General features: G+C 39.8%; 1 protein-coding gene across 1 annotated transcript in view; it reads left to right on the plus strand.

Moving 5' to 3' along the window:
* LOC127940620 (extracellular serine/threonine protein kinase FAM20C-like) overlaps positions 1–16,254 on the plus strand; it is a 50,108-nt gene extending 33,854 nt beyond the window's left edge. The window contains exons 4-10 of the mRNA XM_052536151.1: positions 633–725; positions 5,100–5,215; positions 6,960–7,140; positions 7,390–7,499; positions 9,302–9,383; positions 12,973–13,032; positions 13,625–16,254. Coding sequence (XP_052392111.1) covers positions 633–725; positions 5,100–5,215; positions 6,960–7,140; positions 7,390–7,499; positions 9,302–9,383; positions 12,973–13,032; positions 13,625–13,889 — 907 coding nt within the window. The 3' untranslated portion in view covers positions 13,890–16,254. The remainder of the gene's footprint in view (positions 1–632; positions 726–5,099; positions 5,216–6,959; positions 7,141–7,389; positions 7,500–9,301; positions 9,384–12,972; positions 13,033–13,624) is intronic.
* The last annotated feature ends 491 nt before the right edge of the window (positions 16,255–16,745 follow it).

Below are 16,745 nucleotides of genomic sequence, written 5' to 3' on the forward strand. Positions count from 1 at the left end.
AAATATTTTCATATTTTCTGACCAAACAATTAGTCAAGAAAAAGCTGCACGGTGGGATACAGTATCCACAGTATATTGCATATTATGGGAAATGTACAGTACTAGGTCACCCAGCTGTCTTATTCAGAAAGAATATATGCAGATATATATAGCATTACTGTATAATGCATAAATCCTGTAGCAAGCGTTGTATGGTGCTATCGTGGTGGTAAGGTGGTTAAGTGCCTAGAAGCAATGCCAACTATGATTTTAAACATATTGTATACATACATAAATATTTCATACTTCTGATTTGACTACACTAATGAAAGTTGGAATAGTAAAAAAAATAAAAAAAAAAAATAAAAAAGCAAACAGTGTGCATTTAATTCCTGTTGAATATGTACAGTAATGTTATATGATATTGCATACTACTCTTTGAAATCTGTAATGTTAAATAGTGTTTCACATACTGTCTATTATAAAGCATACATTTATATTAAAGCATAAGCAATACTCTTTTATTGCATTCTGACAATGTTAGGTGTCAAACATTTCTGCTGTACTTCGTGTGCTAACTGTACCTCGGTTCACTGTCTAACAAGCACTAGCTAACATCAATCTTGTTTTGTTTTTTCTACTTCATCCTCCAGACAAACCAGGGAACAGGAGACACCGCCAGACTTCTTCTACTTCTCTGACTTTGAGCGACACAACGCAGAGATCTCTGCATTTCATCTGGACAGGTAAGAGCGAAACGTAGAGAGAACGAAAGAGTTATCTTCAGGGCTTTGTAGGGCAGCCCAGTGGCCAGTGTGAGAGTTTCGGGCAAGATTTTTCCAGTTTTTGTTGGTTATATTCCTTATTTTCTTTATCTTTGACTATTTCAGAGATAGACTGGTACCATCTGAATAGCAATGCGATCATGTGACCTTAAGCATTGCCAACAGTTTATGCTTAGCATCCCACTGTGATTACTTTGTGTTTACTCGGCCTTTATCTTCATTTGACAGAAATGTTTGGAGTTGTTTAGATTTGACAGGTATGGGATTTGGTTTTAAGGTGTCTGACAGTAATGATAAGGTTGGAAGAGACAATATTAGAGTGGTAGTGTGTTTGAGAATGTCATCATTATTGTATGAACTTTAAATAGTATTTTCTATTATTTATTTCCCCATTACTCTTGGAATTGTTGTTACTTGTCAGCAAAGACAGGCTCCTGGTTATGGATTGAAAATAACCTAATAAATGTTCCTGTGGTAGAGCATAGCGTTAACAGCGCAAGGTTGTGGGTTCGATTCCCAGGGAACACTTTAGGTAAAGAAATGTTAGCCTGAATGCACTGTAAATCGCTTTGAATAAAAGCATCCGCTAAATGCATCAATTTAATTTAAATTAATTATGTTTTTTAGTTAAAATAAAAGGAAATGATATATTGTTAAATTTTATAATAATATAATAATAATAATAATAATAATAATAATAATAATAATAATAATAATAATAATAATAATGGTAACACTTTAAAGTAAGTGATGCTGGAACAAAACCTGAAAAATGGAACCTTGTTTGTAAACTGTTAATATTATTTATTTTCTATTTTCTAGTCTGTTTTATATTTTATTTTATATTAATATTTTATTTTATTTTATTTTAATGCACCAACAACAGATAGAAGAGTTTCTAAGAAAGGTCCATTATTATAAAATACAGTTTTTTGCTGTAAATTGAACAAGTCTGGTAGCCTGCATGAAGCTCATCCAAACCGCATTCAGCCACCCCAGTAGTCTTCAAGAGGAAATTCCCCTTACAGAGACCTTCAGCTTGGATTCCTGCTAGTTCTTTCACTGAAACACCTGTGGTGCTCTGATACTGCTCTGGAATGGACGTTGGCTGGGAAAAAGAAACCATAACCACACATACACACATCTCCACATTACACATTTACGCACGAGAGCGTTCGCGCCATTGTGATATCAGAAAGCCAAACCAACTCTTATTATATTCTCGCCGCTCTGCGCATGTCACTCAAGACTTTTGGACAACGGCCTGAAAAGCACTTAGTGCGATAGAGTCGATACACCTTACAGTTACTCAGAAAGTAACAAGGTGCGTGTGAGTGCAGTCAGAAGAAGCTCCCTGCTGACTTTAACAAGAAGCCCCACAGAGAAAGGCTTTGTGGAGTCAGAGAGCTAATTGAGCTTGTGAGATCCACTCAATTTCCTCCTGAGTGTTGTTGCTCTCATTTGAGACGCCTGTCATATCTATGATGTGTTTTATTTAGGGGAGGAAAAAGCATGGTATGATATGCCAATTTATTGTCAGCTGAGTGATAACGCTGAGAGGATGTTTGCTAGTGAAATGGTATATTGATATTCTATTAGTGTGAGAGCATGTGAAAAATACTGAATTTTACAAGAAACGTTGTGTTGCTACAGTATGATCCTCTTTATGGAAACCTCTTCCACTGCTAGCTTCCTCGTGATTGTATTGTACTTTATTTCCACAAACGTCCGACAGGATGTTCCTGGAATGCGGTGTATCCACACTGGGCTCTTTGTCACCTGCATCCAGAGTGACTCGGCAACTTGCGACCCTCGAGTGATTTCATCTCAAAGGTTTGGGTTTCTGTCTCTCAGGGCCCAGGAACCTATGAGTCTATTGAGGTTTAATGTTGAAAGCGCTCGCACCACACGATGTGGGATCTTCTCCGTGACGGCCCACTGCACACACAGACAGAGACTGAGAGATTTACAAATCCTCCAACATGGCTGTGTGCATCAATCTGATTTAAATTCAGAAAGCCTTTTAAGTTTAAATTCAATTTCTCTGTTTGAATTGAAATTACAAACAGGATGCAGATTTTCATTTTAATTCCAGATTAAATTTATGGAAGTTCAACTGAAGTGGAATGATGGAAAATATGGGAAATATGCAAACTGTTCTTAGTGTAGTTTTTAATAATATGTTACATTTTTCAGTATCAGTTACCTAATAATATATTATTATACACACAACATATGGAGTACTTTATTAATAATCATTGGTTGACATGCCTGCAGACATTTATGTTTAGTATTAATTAAATTAATATTAGTAAATTTACCATGATAAGATAATAATAAATATTATATGTTTATATTTCAAGTAAATTTCACTTGTGGTGCTGTATGACAAATTCTGTGTGGATGTGTGTTAAACATATATCTCTATAATCAGTTGAGGAAAAACAGGATGTATATCTTTTTATTCAAATCTAATTTAATTAAATACAGTATAAAGACCATGGTCTTTATCATTCACCTGCCGTGAGTGTGTTTGCTAGTTTCAGCCCGACGCAGTTCCAGTTGTTTAAAAAGCAAATGCATTTGTGCCCATTTGTGCGCTCATGGGCTTGCAGGTCTTAAACTGAGGTGAGTTCAGGTGAACTGTTGGCGCATTGCTATTTTTTGCAACCAAAAATAGCCTGCACCATAGACCAACTAAAACCTGGTCTAAAGTCAATGGCGCAATATTAAATTTTTTGTTAAAGAGCACATTAATAGAAAATGCACCTCTGGGCCGGTCCACAATGCCATGTTCACTTTGCTTATTACAGAGGGACACGGAGCAGCACACAAAATCTTTAAATATGACACAATAAAAGTAATGTAAAATGTAAAAGATTATTATTGTGTAGGCTACATGAATATAAAAATGCCTACGTCATAGTGGATAGCCATTGCATGTATCAAATTTAGGCAGGAACTTTCCCGAGGAACTAGGGACTTTGGCCCGGTACTCGGTGTGTTTCCACCCTAGCAACAAGGAACTAAATAAAGTTCCGGGTAAAAAAATGCCCCTCAGAAAGTCCCTGCTGGCGAGGTGGTACTTTTTCAAAGTTCCGGAACTTTCGGGGGTGGGACTTGGGCGCTAAACATCCTGATTGGTTGAGTTCACGCAGCATTGTTTGGGTTCAACCACCATTTATTCGGATCAATTACAAAATATTACTGTTATTGTGTCATGAAATGTAATTTTAAAACTATTTCAGGCGAGAATGTAGTTGTTTAAAACTCAAATCTGTGGTTTATTTAAAAATGTGTTTCGCTGATCTCTGAGACTGTGAGCTGCACGCGATCAGCGGGAGCTCAGTGCTTATGTATCCACCGAGAGCAGCCTCACCTCGGCTAGACCTTCTGATATGTGCCACTGGCTTTGATGTCTTTAGTGGTTAAACATAAAATATAATTCGTTTTGGGTAAATCTAACAGGTAAATCTAACAGAGAGGGAAATTCCAGTAGCCAAGGCGAGCTGGGTGATGTTATCAAGTACGCTGCTGTTTGCAGATTTACTGGATTTGCGTTGCCGCAGACATCACACTCCCGAGTCGAATGCACAAAGTGTGAACTACCGAGGATGCACGTCCAAAATCAGCATACTATAGTATTGAGAAATGCACGCAGACCTACGTCAACAGACTATTTGTCTAATCTTCCCGGTACTTTACACCGTGGTGGAAACGCAGAAAGCAACAGGTCTGGGGGGAAAAAAGTTCCTGGTACAAATGTTCCGGGTAATTTCGGTGGAAACGCGGCACAAGTTTGTGGGTTTTACTGGCATTCATTTTTTGAATTTATATAGTTCCAATTCTTGAAAACTTCTTGTGAGGTGTGTAGCCAGTTTAATAAAAAAAAAAAATCGCTCATAGAAATCACTCATAATTGAAAAGGAGACAAATTCAGATTTCGCCCGACACAAGTATACAAGAAAGGCCGTTTATATCCTGTGGTGTGTGGCTAGATGCTAGAATGCCAATAAAAGTTTAATAAAGAGCAATCACGGAGGTGTCATAAAGCCATTGAGTACATAGAGGCCTCAGTTGCTTAGCAGTAGCACCTCAAGAAAAAATCATTACCAGGCCAATTTAAAAATGGCTTTATTCTATGGATTTTCTGTACTCTTTTTCTTTGCTTCTTCATTATTGAATGCAGCAGGAGACTGAGTATTCGGTGTCACGGTTCTCATAAAGCAGTCTGTGAACTGTGCATCATCTGCATGAAGAAACACCACAGGTGTTGTATCTGATAATGCATTTCAAATAAATCATTTGACAATGTGGCTTGTTTGTGTATCACAGAATCCTGGATTTCCGGAGAGTTCCCCCGGTGGCCGGCCGGCTGGTGAACATGACACGGGAGATACGAGACGTGACCCGTGACAAAAAGCTCTGGCGGACATTCTTCGTATCCCCAGGTATGAGCGGCTTCCACATGGCCTTTTCTTCTATCCCATCAGGCCATGCTTCCCCCCTCCTGACTGTTGGCTTCTCACGCATATAGAGTTCGAACAATGGGAAATCCACATTTCTGTGAATGAAGACAGTCATTCAGTTTCATGACAAACTAACCTGTGAAAAGTGTTAGCATTTGTTGCATAGTTTACATACAGCATGTTAGCATCTTGCTATATGCATTTTTGACTGCTTATTCCTTTTCTAACAGCTTAAAAATGCCATAAAATACTGTCAAACTAACCAATTTTTTGCTGCGACAAATATTAGCACAAAAAGTGTGCCATATACCGGCTTACGACACCCAGCCAAGATGCTAGGCTAATTACAGCTTGTAATTGGGGAGTAACAAGCATGCAACAACACACAAGTTTGGCTACTAAATTTACCAACGTTTAAATGATGTAAGTGTTCAGATGAGGCACACAGATTGGCCATGTTCTTTCCCTGCAGGACTATCATTAGCATTCTGCCTCCACTTTTCGTGACAAATGTGTTTTTGTGGAGACGAGTGAAAGGGCGCCGCTTCCCCCAGGGAGCAGTGTCAGGAAACATTTGAAAAAGGCGTTATACACAATGATTCATCATTGGCTAAACAGCAGCGTTTAATGAGCCCTTGGTGAATCCGAGCATTTTAGATCACTGACATCCTTCATCACATAAAGACACATCTGGAGAAGTCACCTATTTCAAAGACATATTCTACAATCGGTATTAACTCTATAAACAAGACTGCTGCACAAAAGATTGTCATAGTTAGCATGTTGTTGCTTTGAAATGTGTTTAGCATCATGGTGGTGGACGGCCAGGGCTTGCCGGTATAATGGTATATGTGTCAACTGTTTTTCCTGCCTCACAGATACATTTGTGCAGCTATTACTGAAAAAATAAGACTGCTTTCGGACATTTAATTGCATGCTATTTACACTTAACTGAATATATATTATATTACATATTCAATTTATGTTAAATGCAATTAGCTGAATTTTAGAGTGCTTTTAAGTAGGACTTAAGTACATCTTTGTTTGTATTTTCATAATCACTCCAATCGTGCATTGAAATATGGTTAATGTGTACTCCTGAATGTACTGACAAGCACTTATCATAAACTAAAATATACTTTAATTTTATTTCTGTTAAACCTTGTATGGCATGCATTTAAATAATTTATAACCAAGTACTTTACATGTGCTTTAGTATGTCAGTCAACATCAAAATAAGCATAGCAAGGCAAAAGATTATTAAACATAATGATTTAAAATGTACTTTAAATAAAACTTGCAATTTGACATTTTACAAAGTGTACTTTTTTAAAGTATTGGGAGTATATTAAAAACTGTATGTTATTATAAATAATAAAAGTACATTTAAGTGCCCTTTTATTTAATTAGTATTAAATTATCTGAAAGCATTTATTATTATTTATTTGAAACTTGGACGCATACAAAAAAAATATGATTATTTATTCATTACAAATTGATGCATCAGTGGAAAACAGCTGCTTCACATTAAATAAAACTTGAAAGGTTGTAGGTTAAAACCCTGTAATAGCCAATCAATGAGCTATTACCATTGTGTACTTGAAGATACTTAACCCCATGTTACTCGGGAGGGACTTTTCCTTTCTCTTTGTCTCACTGGTGGTCTATTTTAAAACCCCCAAGAGCAGTTTTCTCTTCCCTGAGACCCTTTCTTCTTTCCCTGCAGCTAACAACATCTGTTTCTACGGCGAGTGCTCCTACTACTGCTCCACAGAGCATGCCCTGTGTGGGAAGCCCGACCAGATCGAGGGCTCCCTGGCTGCATTTCTTCCTGACATGGCACTAGCGAAGCGCAAGACCTGGAGGAACCCCTGGCGCCGCTCCTACCACAAACGCAAGAAAGCTGAGTAAGCTCTTTTTCTCCGCTTTATCTCAGGTCTCCATGCACCACCCCATATCTTCAATAAACTACAGTCTGACTTTATCAGCAAAATAAGACTCCTGCGCTTCTCACTTGCTTTCAGAGAAATCATATCTGTGCAGTAAGACAATGGGCCATCTTGTTTGAGATTGCTGTTGTATGCTAGTAGGGTGTTATTTGAGAAGGTGAAATTTAAAGGTGAAGAGCATTTCTGAGTTGTTTTCTCTGTTGTAAGGTGGGAAGTGGATCCGGATTATTGTGATAAAGTCAAAAAGACTCCTCCATATGACCGAGGCACACGGCTTCTGGACATCATGGACATGACTATCTTTGACTTTCTAATGGGTAAGTGTTGAACTTGTTTAAAAACGTGTTTATAAGTAGGGGAAACTGGGGAGAAAATGATTTTTTACTCCAATAAGTAATTTTCCAACTGATAAAAACCTATGCATTCTGTGCATTAGCCAGCCAGTCACATTGCTTAATATGGCCAAATAACTATGAGCCCATTTTTGCCTTGGTATAAAAAATGTATAGTTAATTGTGATATACAAGTTAAAATAAGAAATAGACACATCATGAAATATAAATTCACAATGTGAAGTTAAAAAATAAATTTAGATTAAAAACTGTCAAATGTAGGAGATGTACAGTCACATAGTGATATGAAGTTGCATTGCAATGTTGTTGTTGTTTTGCATGTAAAAAAGTCACATTTGGGAGATATACGGTCGCATTGCAAGCATATAAAGTTGCATTGCAAGGTTTTTTTTTTTCACTGTGAGATATAAAGTCACATTGCAAGATAAACACATCTGGCAGATATAAAGTCACATTGCAAAATGTATCACACTGGGAGATATAAAGTTTTAATTTCGAGAAATAAAGTTACAATTTTGAGATATAAGTCACAAAAGGAAGAAATAAAGTCACACTGAGGAAAAAATAAAGAAACAAAAGTTGTACTGTGAGAAAGTCATTTGGGAAACATACAGTCACATTACAAGAAATAAATAAAAAATTAACTGTGCTATATATAAAGTCACATTACAAAGTAAAAGTCAGATGGGAAATACAAAATCCCTATTACAAGAAACAGTCACAATGTTAGATTAAAAAGTCACATTGTGAAAAAAAAGGTCAAATTGCACAGAAGTTTCTGTTGGGAGATACACAGTAAAATCGCAAGAAATAAAGATACTGCAAGATTAGAAAAAAGTAACTGAGATATAAAGTCACATTGTGAGGTAAGAAAGTCACACTGCGATGTACTGTAGTCACAACGGGGAGAGATAAAGTCTGTGTTTCAAGTAATACAGTTATTTATATAAAATCTGAATTACAAGAGTTACACAATGACATCGTGAGATAAAGTGTTCCCTGTTTGTTGCGAGATAAACAGGGAACACACATACTGGTAAAAATAAAAAAAGGTGTCGACTGAATGCACTGTAAGTCGCTTTGGATAAAATATGCATAAATGTTATGTAAATGTACAGTTATATATGCCACATTGTGGAATAAAAAAGTGTATAAAGTCACATTGTGAGATAAAAATGTCACTGCAAGAAAGAAAGGCACTAACTTAAAGTATAAGTCACAATTTTGAGAAATAAAGTTACAATTTTGAGATGTAAAGTCTCAATAGGGAGTTACAAAGTCACATTGTGGGATAAATGTGACAGAGAAATACAGAGATAAAAAGTCACAATTATTTAAAATATAAAGTCTCAATTTCAATGAAGTCACAATAGCAATAGATAAAGTCTGAGTTGTGAGACTGTGGGTGGTCTCTGAGGTTGAGAGTGTGTTGATCCGTTCGTGAGCCGTGTGCTCTTGAGCGAGGGGCTCTTAACCCCCGGCTGATCTGGGGGAATCCCCCCTGTTCAGTTCATGGTGCTTTTCTGTGTGAACACCATGAAAGCCCAACTCCTCCAGCCCTGGTTGTGTGTGGATAAATATAGATTCTGATTCAAGTGTTAACTGATTAGTCATTATCAGCTGCAGATGTGGAACCTGTTGAATATAACTGAACTTAAAGGAGCCATAGACTATCTTTTATCTTTACTAAAGAATAAAAGAGTTCAACATCCAACATCAATCCTCCTGTATTTCACTCTCCCTCTCTCCGTTTTCACACCGAACAGGCAACATGGATCGCCACCATTACGAGACTTTTGAGAAGTTTGGAAATGAGACTTTCATTATTCATTTGGACAATGGCAGAGGGTAAGCCAATTTAAGGACAGTCTGTCCTTCGCACCTCACTCCTCAAAGCTCCACACAGCTACTGAAACCATCTTAAGAGATGTGAATATGTAGATGTTGAGTGTAAGGTCAGATTCATCTGGCGTCCTGTGTCAGGGGTGTAATATGTGTGCTGTTGAGGGACTCACAGTGGGTAAAAATCACACAGGTGCTCACACAGATAAAGCATTTTGATTAAATCTACATTCTGTTCGACTGAAGTAGGCCCCTGTGTAACATCATAGGTCTCTCAATGCCAGATTAATCTAAGGCCAGACTAAAATGTACATTTATTTTCTTCTATTTGTGTTAAATTTATTCTGAACTGAATTTCTGGTGGGGTTTTACTGTTACCAACATGTTGCAAGATGCTGTCATGAAATTATATAAAGGACTACTCTTTATTTGTCATTACTCTTGTTTTTGTTTTGTCATGACTTTTGTGATGACTCGCTATTAATAAGTTGCTTGTTAGCATGCATAAAACTAGCGTATTGGCCATTTATTAGTACTTACAAAGCACATATTAATGCTTTATTCTGCATGATCATAATCCACCATTTTACTAACTATTAACAAGCAGCAAATTAGGAGTTTGTTCAGGGAAAATGCTTAGTCAATAGTGAATATGTGTTCCCTATTCTAACGTGTCACCAAAATAATATATTTTATTATAACTTATAAATAAAACATAACAATAAATTGCAAGATATGGCCTTCAAAACCATATTTCAGACCCACTGAACCACAGCAGTAATGTGCTGAACAACTGACATACCAATATGAATGTAATAGTGCAAGATTAATGAAAAAAAGCTGGGTATTATTTCATCTTAAATAAAGACCAGAATGTACAATTTGGCGAGTTCATCAAGTTCTAACTTTTATGTCTGGTAAAGTTTATAGAGATTTCATATCACACTACTAGTATGTGGTAATGGTTATTGAGAGTTTTAGTGTCTTTACCCTAGTAAAAACAAAGTACACTTTAGCATAATTTTTTTCTTCTTCTTAAAGCACTTATTATGGTAATAATATAATTTAAAAGAATATACTGAAGTGTGAATTGAATGCAACATTAGACACTTATTTGCATGTTAACTGCAATTAATTGAAAATGTATTATATATATATTGTCACGGGAGGAGCACAAGACAGACACAGTGGGCGTGGCGTCAGGCCTCAGAGAGGCTTTTATTAACAGAAATCATAAAACAAAGGGAATAAAAGTGGCCAAAGGGGGAAAGTGTCCAAAATAACAGGGAATCTGGTGTCCTCGTTGTGCTGCGGGGTTTGTGTGGGTCGGGCAGTGTTCACCGAGGAAGGGTCCAGGCAAGGGGCGGAGTCCGGCGGCCGCACGCGCTCCCCTCCTAGGTCCGGGGCGCGAGGGGCGGCGGCTTCTCCTAGCGGCCGCGTCTCTCTCATTGGCCGCGGCACTGGTAGGGGATGGACGGCCCGGCATCCTGGCCCGTCGGCCGTGTAAACGGGTGCGGTTCTCCTCCGGATCGCGGGTCCGGCAGCTCACGTCTTGGTGGCGCGGGAGTCCCTCAACGCTCCCTTCCTGGACCCACGAGGACACCAGCGTGCATGCACGGGGAAGAGACCGGTCTCCTGAGGAGAGGCGCGTTGGGCTTTTAAACAGCGGCGGTAATGAGGCTCCACTTCCTTCAGGTGTGCCCCATCACACGCCGCCAGCCCTGACTCATCCAGCGCCCCTCCTCTCACACACCCACTCCAGTCGGGAGCCTGGTGAAGGGCGGCGATTTAGGACGGGGTGCCGGTGATAATCAGGGAGGAGGCAGCTGACTCGTCACATTCCCCCTCCCAAGCGACATCCCCGTCATCAGGGCGCCGCCCACACGGGAGTGCTACCATCCTCAACCAGGCTCCAAACGGTCGGAGTGGGCGGGGCTTCCTCTCCGGGCGGTCCTCCCTCTCGCAGCGCACCAGAACAGGGACAGAGAAACCGGGTTTTAGTGACAGCCTCAACCAACCACAGGGTAAAATGACAATGGAAAAGTCACTTACCCCTTGTGTGGTTGGGAGGCTGTCCCCAGTTTTCCTCCGTCCCAGTCTGGGTTCTCACGAACGTTTGCAAGCGAGAGGGAGTGACGTCACCAGACGTTTCCCAACTGCGCTGTCTAGGCTCCGCCTTGCCCGCATTCTCCACCAGTGTCACGGGAGGAGCACAAGACAGACACAGTGGGCGTGGCGTCAGGCCTCAGAGAGGCTTTTATTAACAGAAATCATAAAACAAAGGGAATAAAAGTGGCCAAAGGGGGAAAGTGTCCAAAATAACAGGGAATCTGGTGTCCTCGTTGTGCTGCGGGGTTTGTGTGGGTCGGGCAGTGTTCACCGAGGAAGGGTCCAGGCAAGGGGCGGAGTCCGGCGGCCGCACGCGCTCCCCTCCTAGGTCCGGGGCGCGAGGGGCGGCGGCTTCTCCTAGCGGCCGCGTCTCTCTCATTGGCCGCGGCACTGGTAGGGGATGGACGGCCCGGCATCCTGGCCCGTCGGCCGTGTAAACGGGTGCGGTTCTCCTCCGGATCGCGGGTCCGGCAGCTCACGTCTTGGTGGCGCGGGAGTCCCTCAACGCTCCCTTCCTGGACCCACGAGGACACCAGCGTGCATGCACGGGGAAGAGACCGGTCTCCTGAGGAGAGGCGCGTTGGGCTTTTAAACAGCGGCGGTAATGAGGCTCCACTTCCTTCAGGTGTGCCCCATCACACGCCGCCAGCCCTGACTCATCCAGCGCCCCTCCTCTCACACACCCACTCCAGTCGGGAGCCTGGTGAAGGGCGGCGATTTAGGACGGGGTGCCGGTGATAATCAGGGAGGAGGCAGCTGACTCGTCACAATATATATATATATATATATATATATATATATATATATATATATATTAAGTGAAATTAGCTTAACTTAGTGCTCTTTGAGCTATCTTAGTAGGACTGAAGTACATGCACATCTTTATATGTAATTTCATAATTACTTATTTTGTCCCTGTTCCCTGAAAAAGTGCGAACAAGATGCTGCGTTTCATTAACGCTTATGAGAATATTCTTTGTCATACCGGTTGTGGAGCATGTGTGTCGAACACGCCAAGAATTGACTTAAATAACCTTGGTCGGTGACATCATTGGAATGCGTGCACCTGTGAGGTTATAAATAGACATGAAATGGACACACCTTGTGTAAGGTGTGCGCACAAACATTGAAGAGGTCTCAGAAATTACTTTTGGGAAGTGGCTCAAAGACATGCGGAAACTGTCATCTAGTTTGGACCTTTTGGGTGTCTCCTGCTCCTGTAGCCAATCCAGCTTTAATCTGGCCACTGAACAAGTCACCACCTTGGGTAACTTCCCAATATTTTATCATTATGGGAGGAGCGCTCCGAGACCTGAAAGTGTCTCTCTTTAAGTGGGCTTAAATGGTCTTTTATTTTATCAATACTATATTTTTTGCAAGTACAGTTTAAAAAAGTGCACATTCAATACAATTAAGCACACATTTGCACTAGAGAACCATTTAAAGATATCAGATATTTGACTTCTTTTTCTCTCTTACCCCTCAGATTTGGAAAGCATTCACATGATGAAATGTCCATCTTGGTCCCTTTGACTCAGTGCTGCAGGTAAGATTGTTTTTCTCCACTTTCAGACATCTCTTGAATGGAGGAAATAGCCTCCACACTGAGAGAGTGAGTGCAGTGCAGTAATCCAGTATAGCACCAACACAACCACTTCCTGCGGTCTGCGGTGCTCCGTTATTCTAGCTGTGTCCTTTATTGCAAATTTACATTTATTTCCTGTGGCTAATGTTTTCTTGCTAGAACAATCTATATGAATGGTTGCAAAAACACTGACTTGCTCCCATTTTGCATAATTCTGCAAGCTGGTCATAGTACACACACTTTGTTGCTAACATTCTGAATGTGGTTAATTTTACTCTTCTAGGGGGCCATTCACACAAAACACGTTTTGCATTCCACTTCACTACTTTCACACTGTTTTTCTATGTAAACATCCGCTAGACAGTTGTCCGTTGCACTTGCGCCTTGTGTGTTTCTCACTTTTCTGGACATGTTTTTTCGTGACATTCCGTGTTATTCTTTAAATTCCATTTTTATAAATGGATTTTACAATCCCATCTGTATTTAAATAGAGCTCTGTCTGCTAAACAGATTAGCTGGTGCTGAGTTACACCTACCGTTCTCTCTCTCTCAGAGTGAAGAGGTCGACGTACCTGCGGCTACAGCTGTTGGCTAAAGAGGAGTTCAAGCTGAGCTCTCTAATGGAGGAATCGCTTCTGCAGGACCAGTTGGCACCCATACTCATCTGGCCTCACTTGGAGGCCATGGACCGCCGCCTGCGCCTGGTGCTCAAGGTGCTGGCTGACTGCGTAGAGAAAGAAGGCTTCTTATCAGTGGTGGAGAACGACCTGGAGGGACAGCACTCCTCGCACCACCACCAGGCGCACGGAGGGAGGTAGTGAGGCCTCCAGTCAGTTCCCCACCATGAGCCAAACTGAGGCTTGTGCTCGAGTCACACTCTGAATTCAGTGAATTCCTCACCACCAATGCCTCTGAGGAGCCACCCTATCATATGTGTAGATGCGGATGTACAGAGACACAGCTATCAGAGGAACTCTGGGACGAAGAAGGTGTTTCTGGACGGCTTCATCTTCATACTGGAGCTGCAGTGCATACTTTTCTGTTGCAACCTGATTTGTTTTGACAAGTCTGCTGATATAATTTATTACATTTGCATATTTCGAGTTGGCGAGTGTACAGAAGAGTTGGAAACCAAAAGTTGGAACAGATATGTTTGTGGGTTTGGTACTCAGATCTATATATTCAAAAACACAACTGTTATTAACTATGTTCATGAAGGTCTTTGACGTAAGGCCACGCAAACGAGCTTTAATGATAGTTCTGCAGTGCAGTACTACTGTGTGAGGACACTTAAACACATCCTTCCCTCACCTCCTACCATCTGAACTAAGTCATCGTTTAAATTACACATCGTGCCATCAAGAATTGGTGTTGATTCGGCACATTTGTTATTTCACTTAGGGCAATTCAGAGCGCTTCATTTGAGGTTATTCAGTGGTGAAGCACGTGTTTAAACGAGAGAATCACGCTGATTGGTTCTTCAGGCGTCCTGTGTCCGCGGTCAGTGTTTCCCATCTCAGGCCTCATGCTGAATACACCTGCTTTCTCTTAATGAGATCCTTAAGGACGGGCCGATGCTATGCTAACATGAGTTCATAATGATGTTGGTGGTACTTCACGCTGCAGGTTTCTCGTGTCTCATCTGGTGGAGTGATTTCAGTGCTTGATTATAGAGTAGGCCGAAGCCTCAAGGGAATGAAACAAACCAATAGGATGTGTAGGGGAACTGAGAGGAAACAACAAGCAAAGTTCTTTCATGTTAAAAACCAACGAGACCAGAGGAGTCGAATACTGTTTCAGAAACCGAATTTGACCACTAGACAAGACATTTCGGATTTCATCACAAATACTTTAATCTGTGTTCCAAAGATAAATGAAGGTTTAAGGGTTTGGAACAACATTATTCAATGACAGGATTTTATTTATTGGGTGAACTATGCTTTTAAGATGGAGGTGGCATCCCATTGCATTTTTCCAATTTAGAAATGTTGACTTTCCAAGTTGAATAGAATGAGTGTGCGTTCTGGGACCGCATTCATGGAAAAATCATAAGAAAAAATAATCACTAATAGAAAATGTGTTGTTACTGTATTTTGAATTCAGTAAAAAGTCACGCACACATAACCATGACCGAACATTGTTTATCAATCAGTGCTGTCTCTTATGGATATTATTAGTTATTTTGAAGGCTTAATATTTGAAACAACCCAGGAAATCAAATCGTCTTCAAGTTTTGTCTGTAGTAAAATCCTGATGAAAACAACGACAGCCTTCTGTTTTTAAATATAATATGTTTTTACTTTTTGCTTAGGTTACAGTTAAGAAAAATATTAGTCTTAGGAATAATTTGTGAATCCAGCACTGATTAGCAAACTACTTGTCGGTGGAAACTGGTTAGGACATGGTGTAATGGTGATTGATTGTTTTCTAATATGACATCATTTCCTTTTCCCTGTTTTGTTTAGTTTCTCAGCATTAGTCGCATGTACAAACCTTTCAACAGAAGTCTTAATTTCACTGCTCTCTATTAAACATGTTTTCAGCTTCTTTTGGATTTTGTAAACCGTGGCCAAAAAGGTAATAGAGTGCCTTTTATCAATCTAGCAGTCTCGTTCATTCACTCATATTCATGCCATCACACTTTAAACAAGCTTTAGTTGAATGCTAAATGGACCTTTTGGCGTAGACAGTCATGTGCTGTATGATAAAAGCTCACATTGCTGTTTTTTAAGAGAGTTTTTTCAATCTCGGGGGTTTAGGTCTTGTTTTGCATTTGTGATCCCGGTTCCTCACAGACGTTGTAAAGATGATTTGATAGTCTGACTGCTCTGTGTAAAGTGTGGAGCCACATGTGTGTTTGTTTAACCCCAGTGCCTGTGCAATGCTCAAGAAACTTGAATGTTTGGGGATTATTCACAAACTGACCTTTTAGTAGCCCATGTCCTGGACTCAAAGTTTTTTTGGGGGGCAGTAAGTAATTAGCCAAACAGACTCAAACATGTTCCCAATGCTCACAGTGTTTCTGTACATATCTGTAAATATGATACGTTGATCCAAGAGGCTGTTTTTGGAGCAAAAAATAATCATAATTCTTCAGTTTTCTTTTCCTCTAGGCATTGTTACTGTGAAGATCTGTTTGCAAAATGATAAAGGTGTGCAATAAATGAAGCTATGTTGTTGAAATCTGTTATGTGCGAAAAGCAAAGCAAATGGAGTTTGTGAAGGATCTGAAACTTTAATGAACGTTCCTGGTTCGAGTTAAGCCGCATTGGGTTTTTAAGCATGTAACATTTCTTCAGACGCTGCAATGGTCGTGGTCATTTGAACTAAAGTATATTATTAAAATATGAATTACTTAATATAGTACTAAATTGCAACTTCAGCATTATAAATGTGTAAATGTATATATATTTTTAAACACATAACACTTTAATATAAATGCTTCTCAGTACATTCAGCAGTCTACTTTAACCATATTTCAAAGTCAATAGAGGTAATTATGAAATCACAAATAAAGATGTATTTAAGTCCTATTTAAGTGGGTTGTGCACACATTTTAAAGTTTAACTAACTGCATTTAATATAAATTTTATTTATAATAAATTTTAATTTAATTGAAAATATGTACAAAAACATTACACTCTGTTTATTATTATATATTATAACAATACTAT

This window comes from Carassius gibelio, chromosome A3, assembly GCF_023724105.1.
Source record: "Carassius gibelio isolate Cgi1373 ecotype wild population from Czech Republic chromosome A3, carGib1.2-hapl.c, whole genome shotgun sequence".
Classification (NCBI taxonomy): domain Eukaryota; kingdom Metazoa; phylum Chordata; class Actinopteri; order Cypriniformes; family Cyprinidae; genus Carassius; species Carassius gibelio.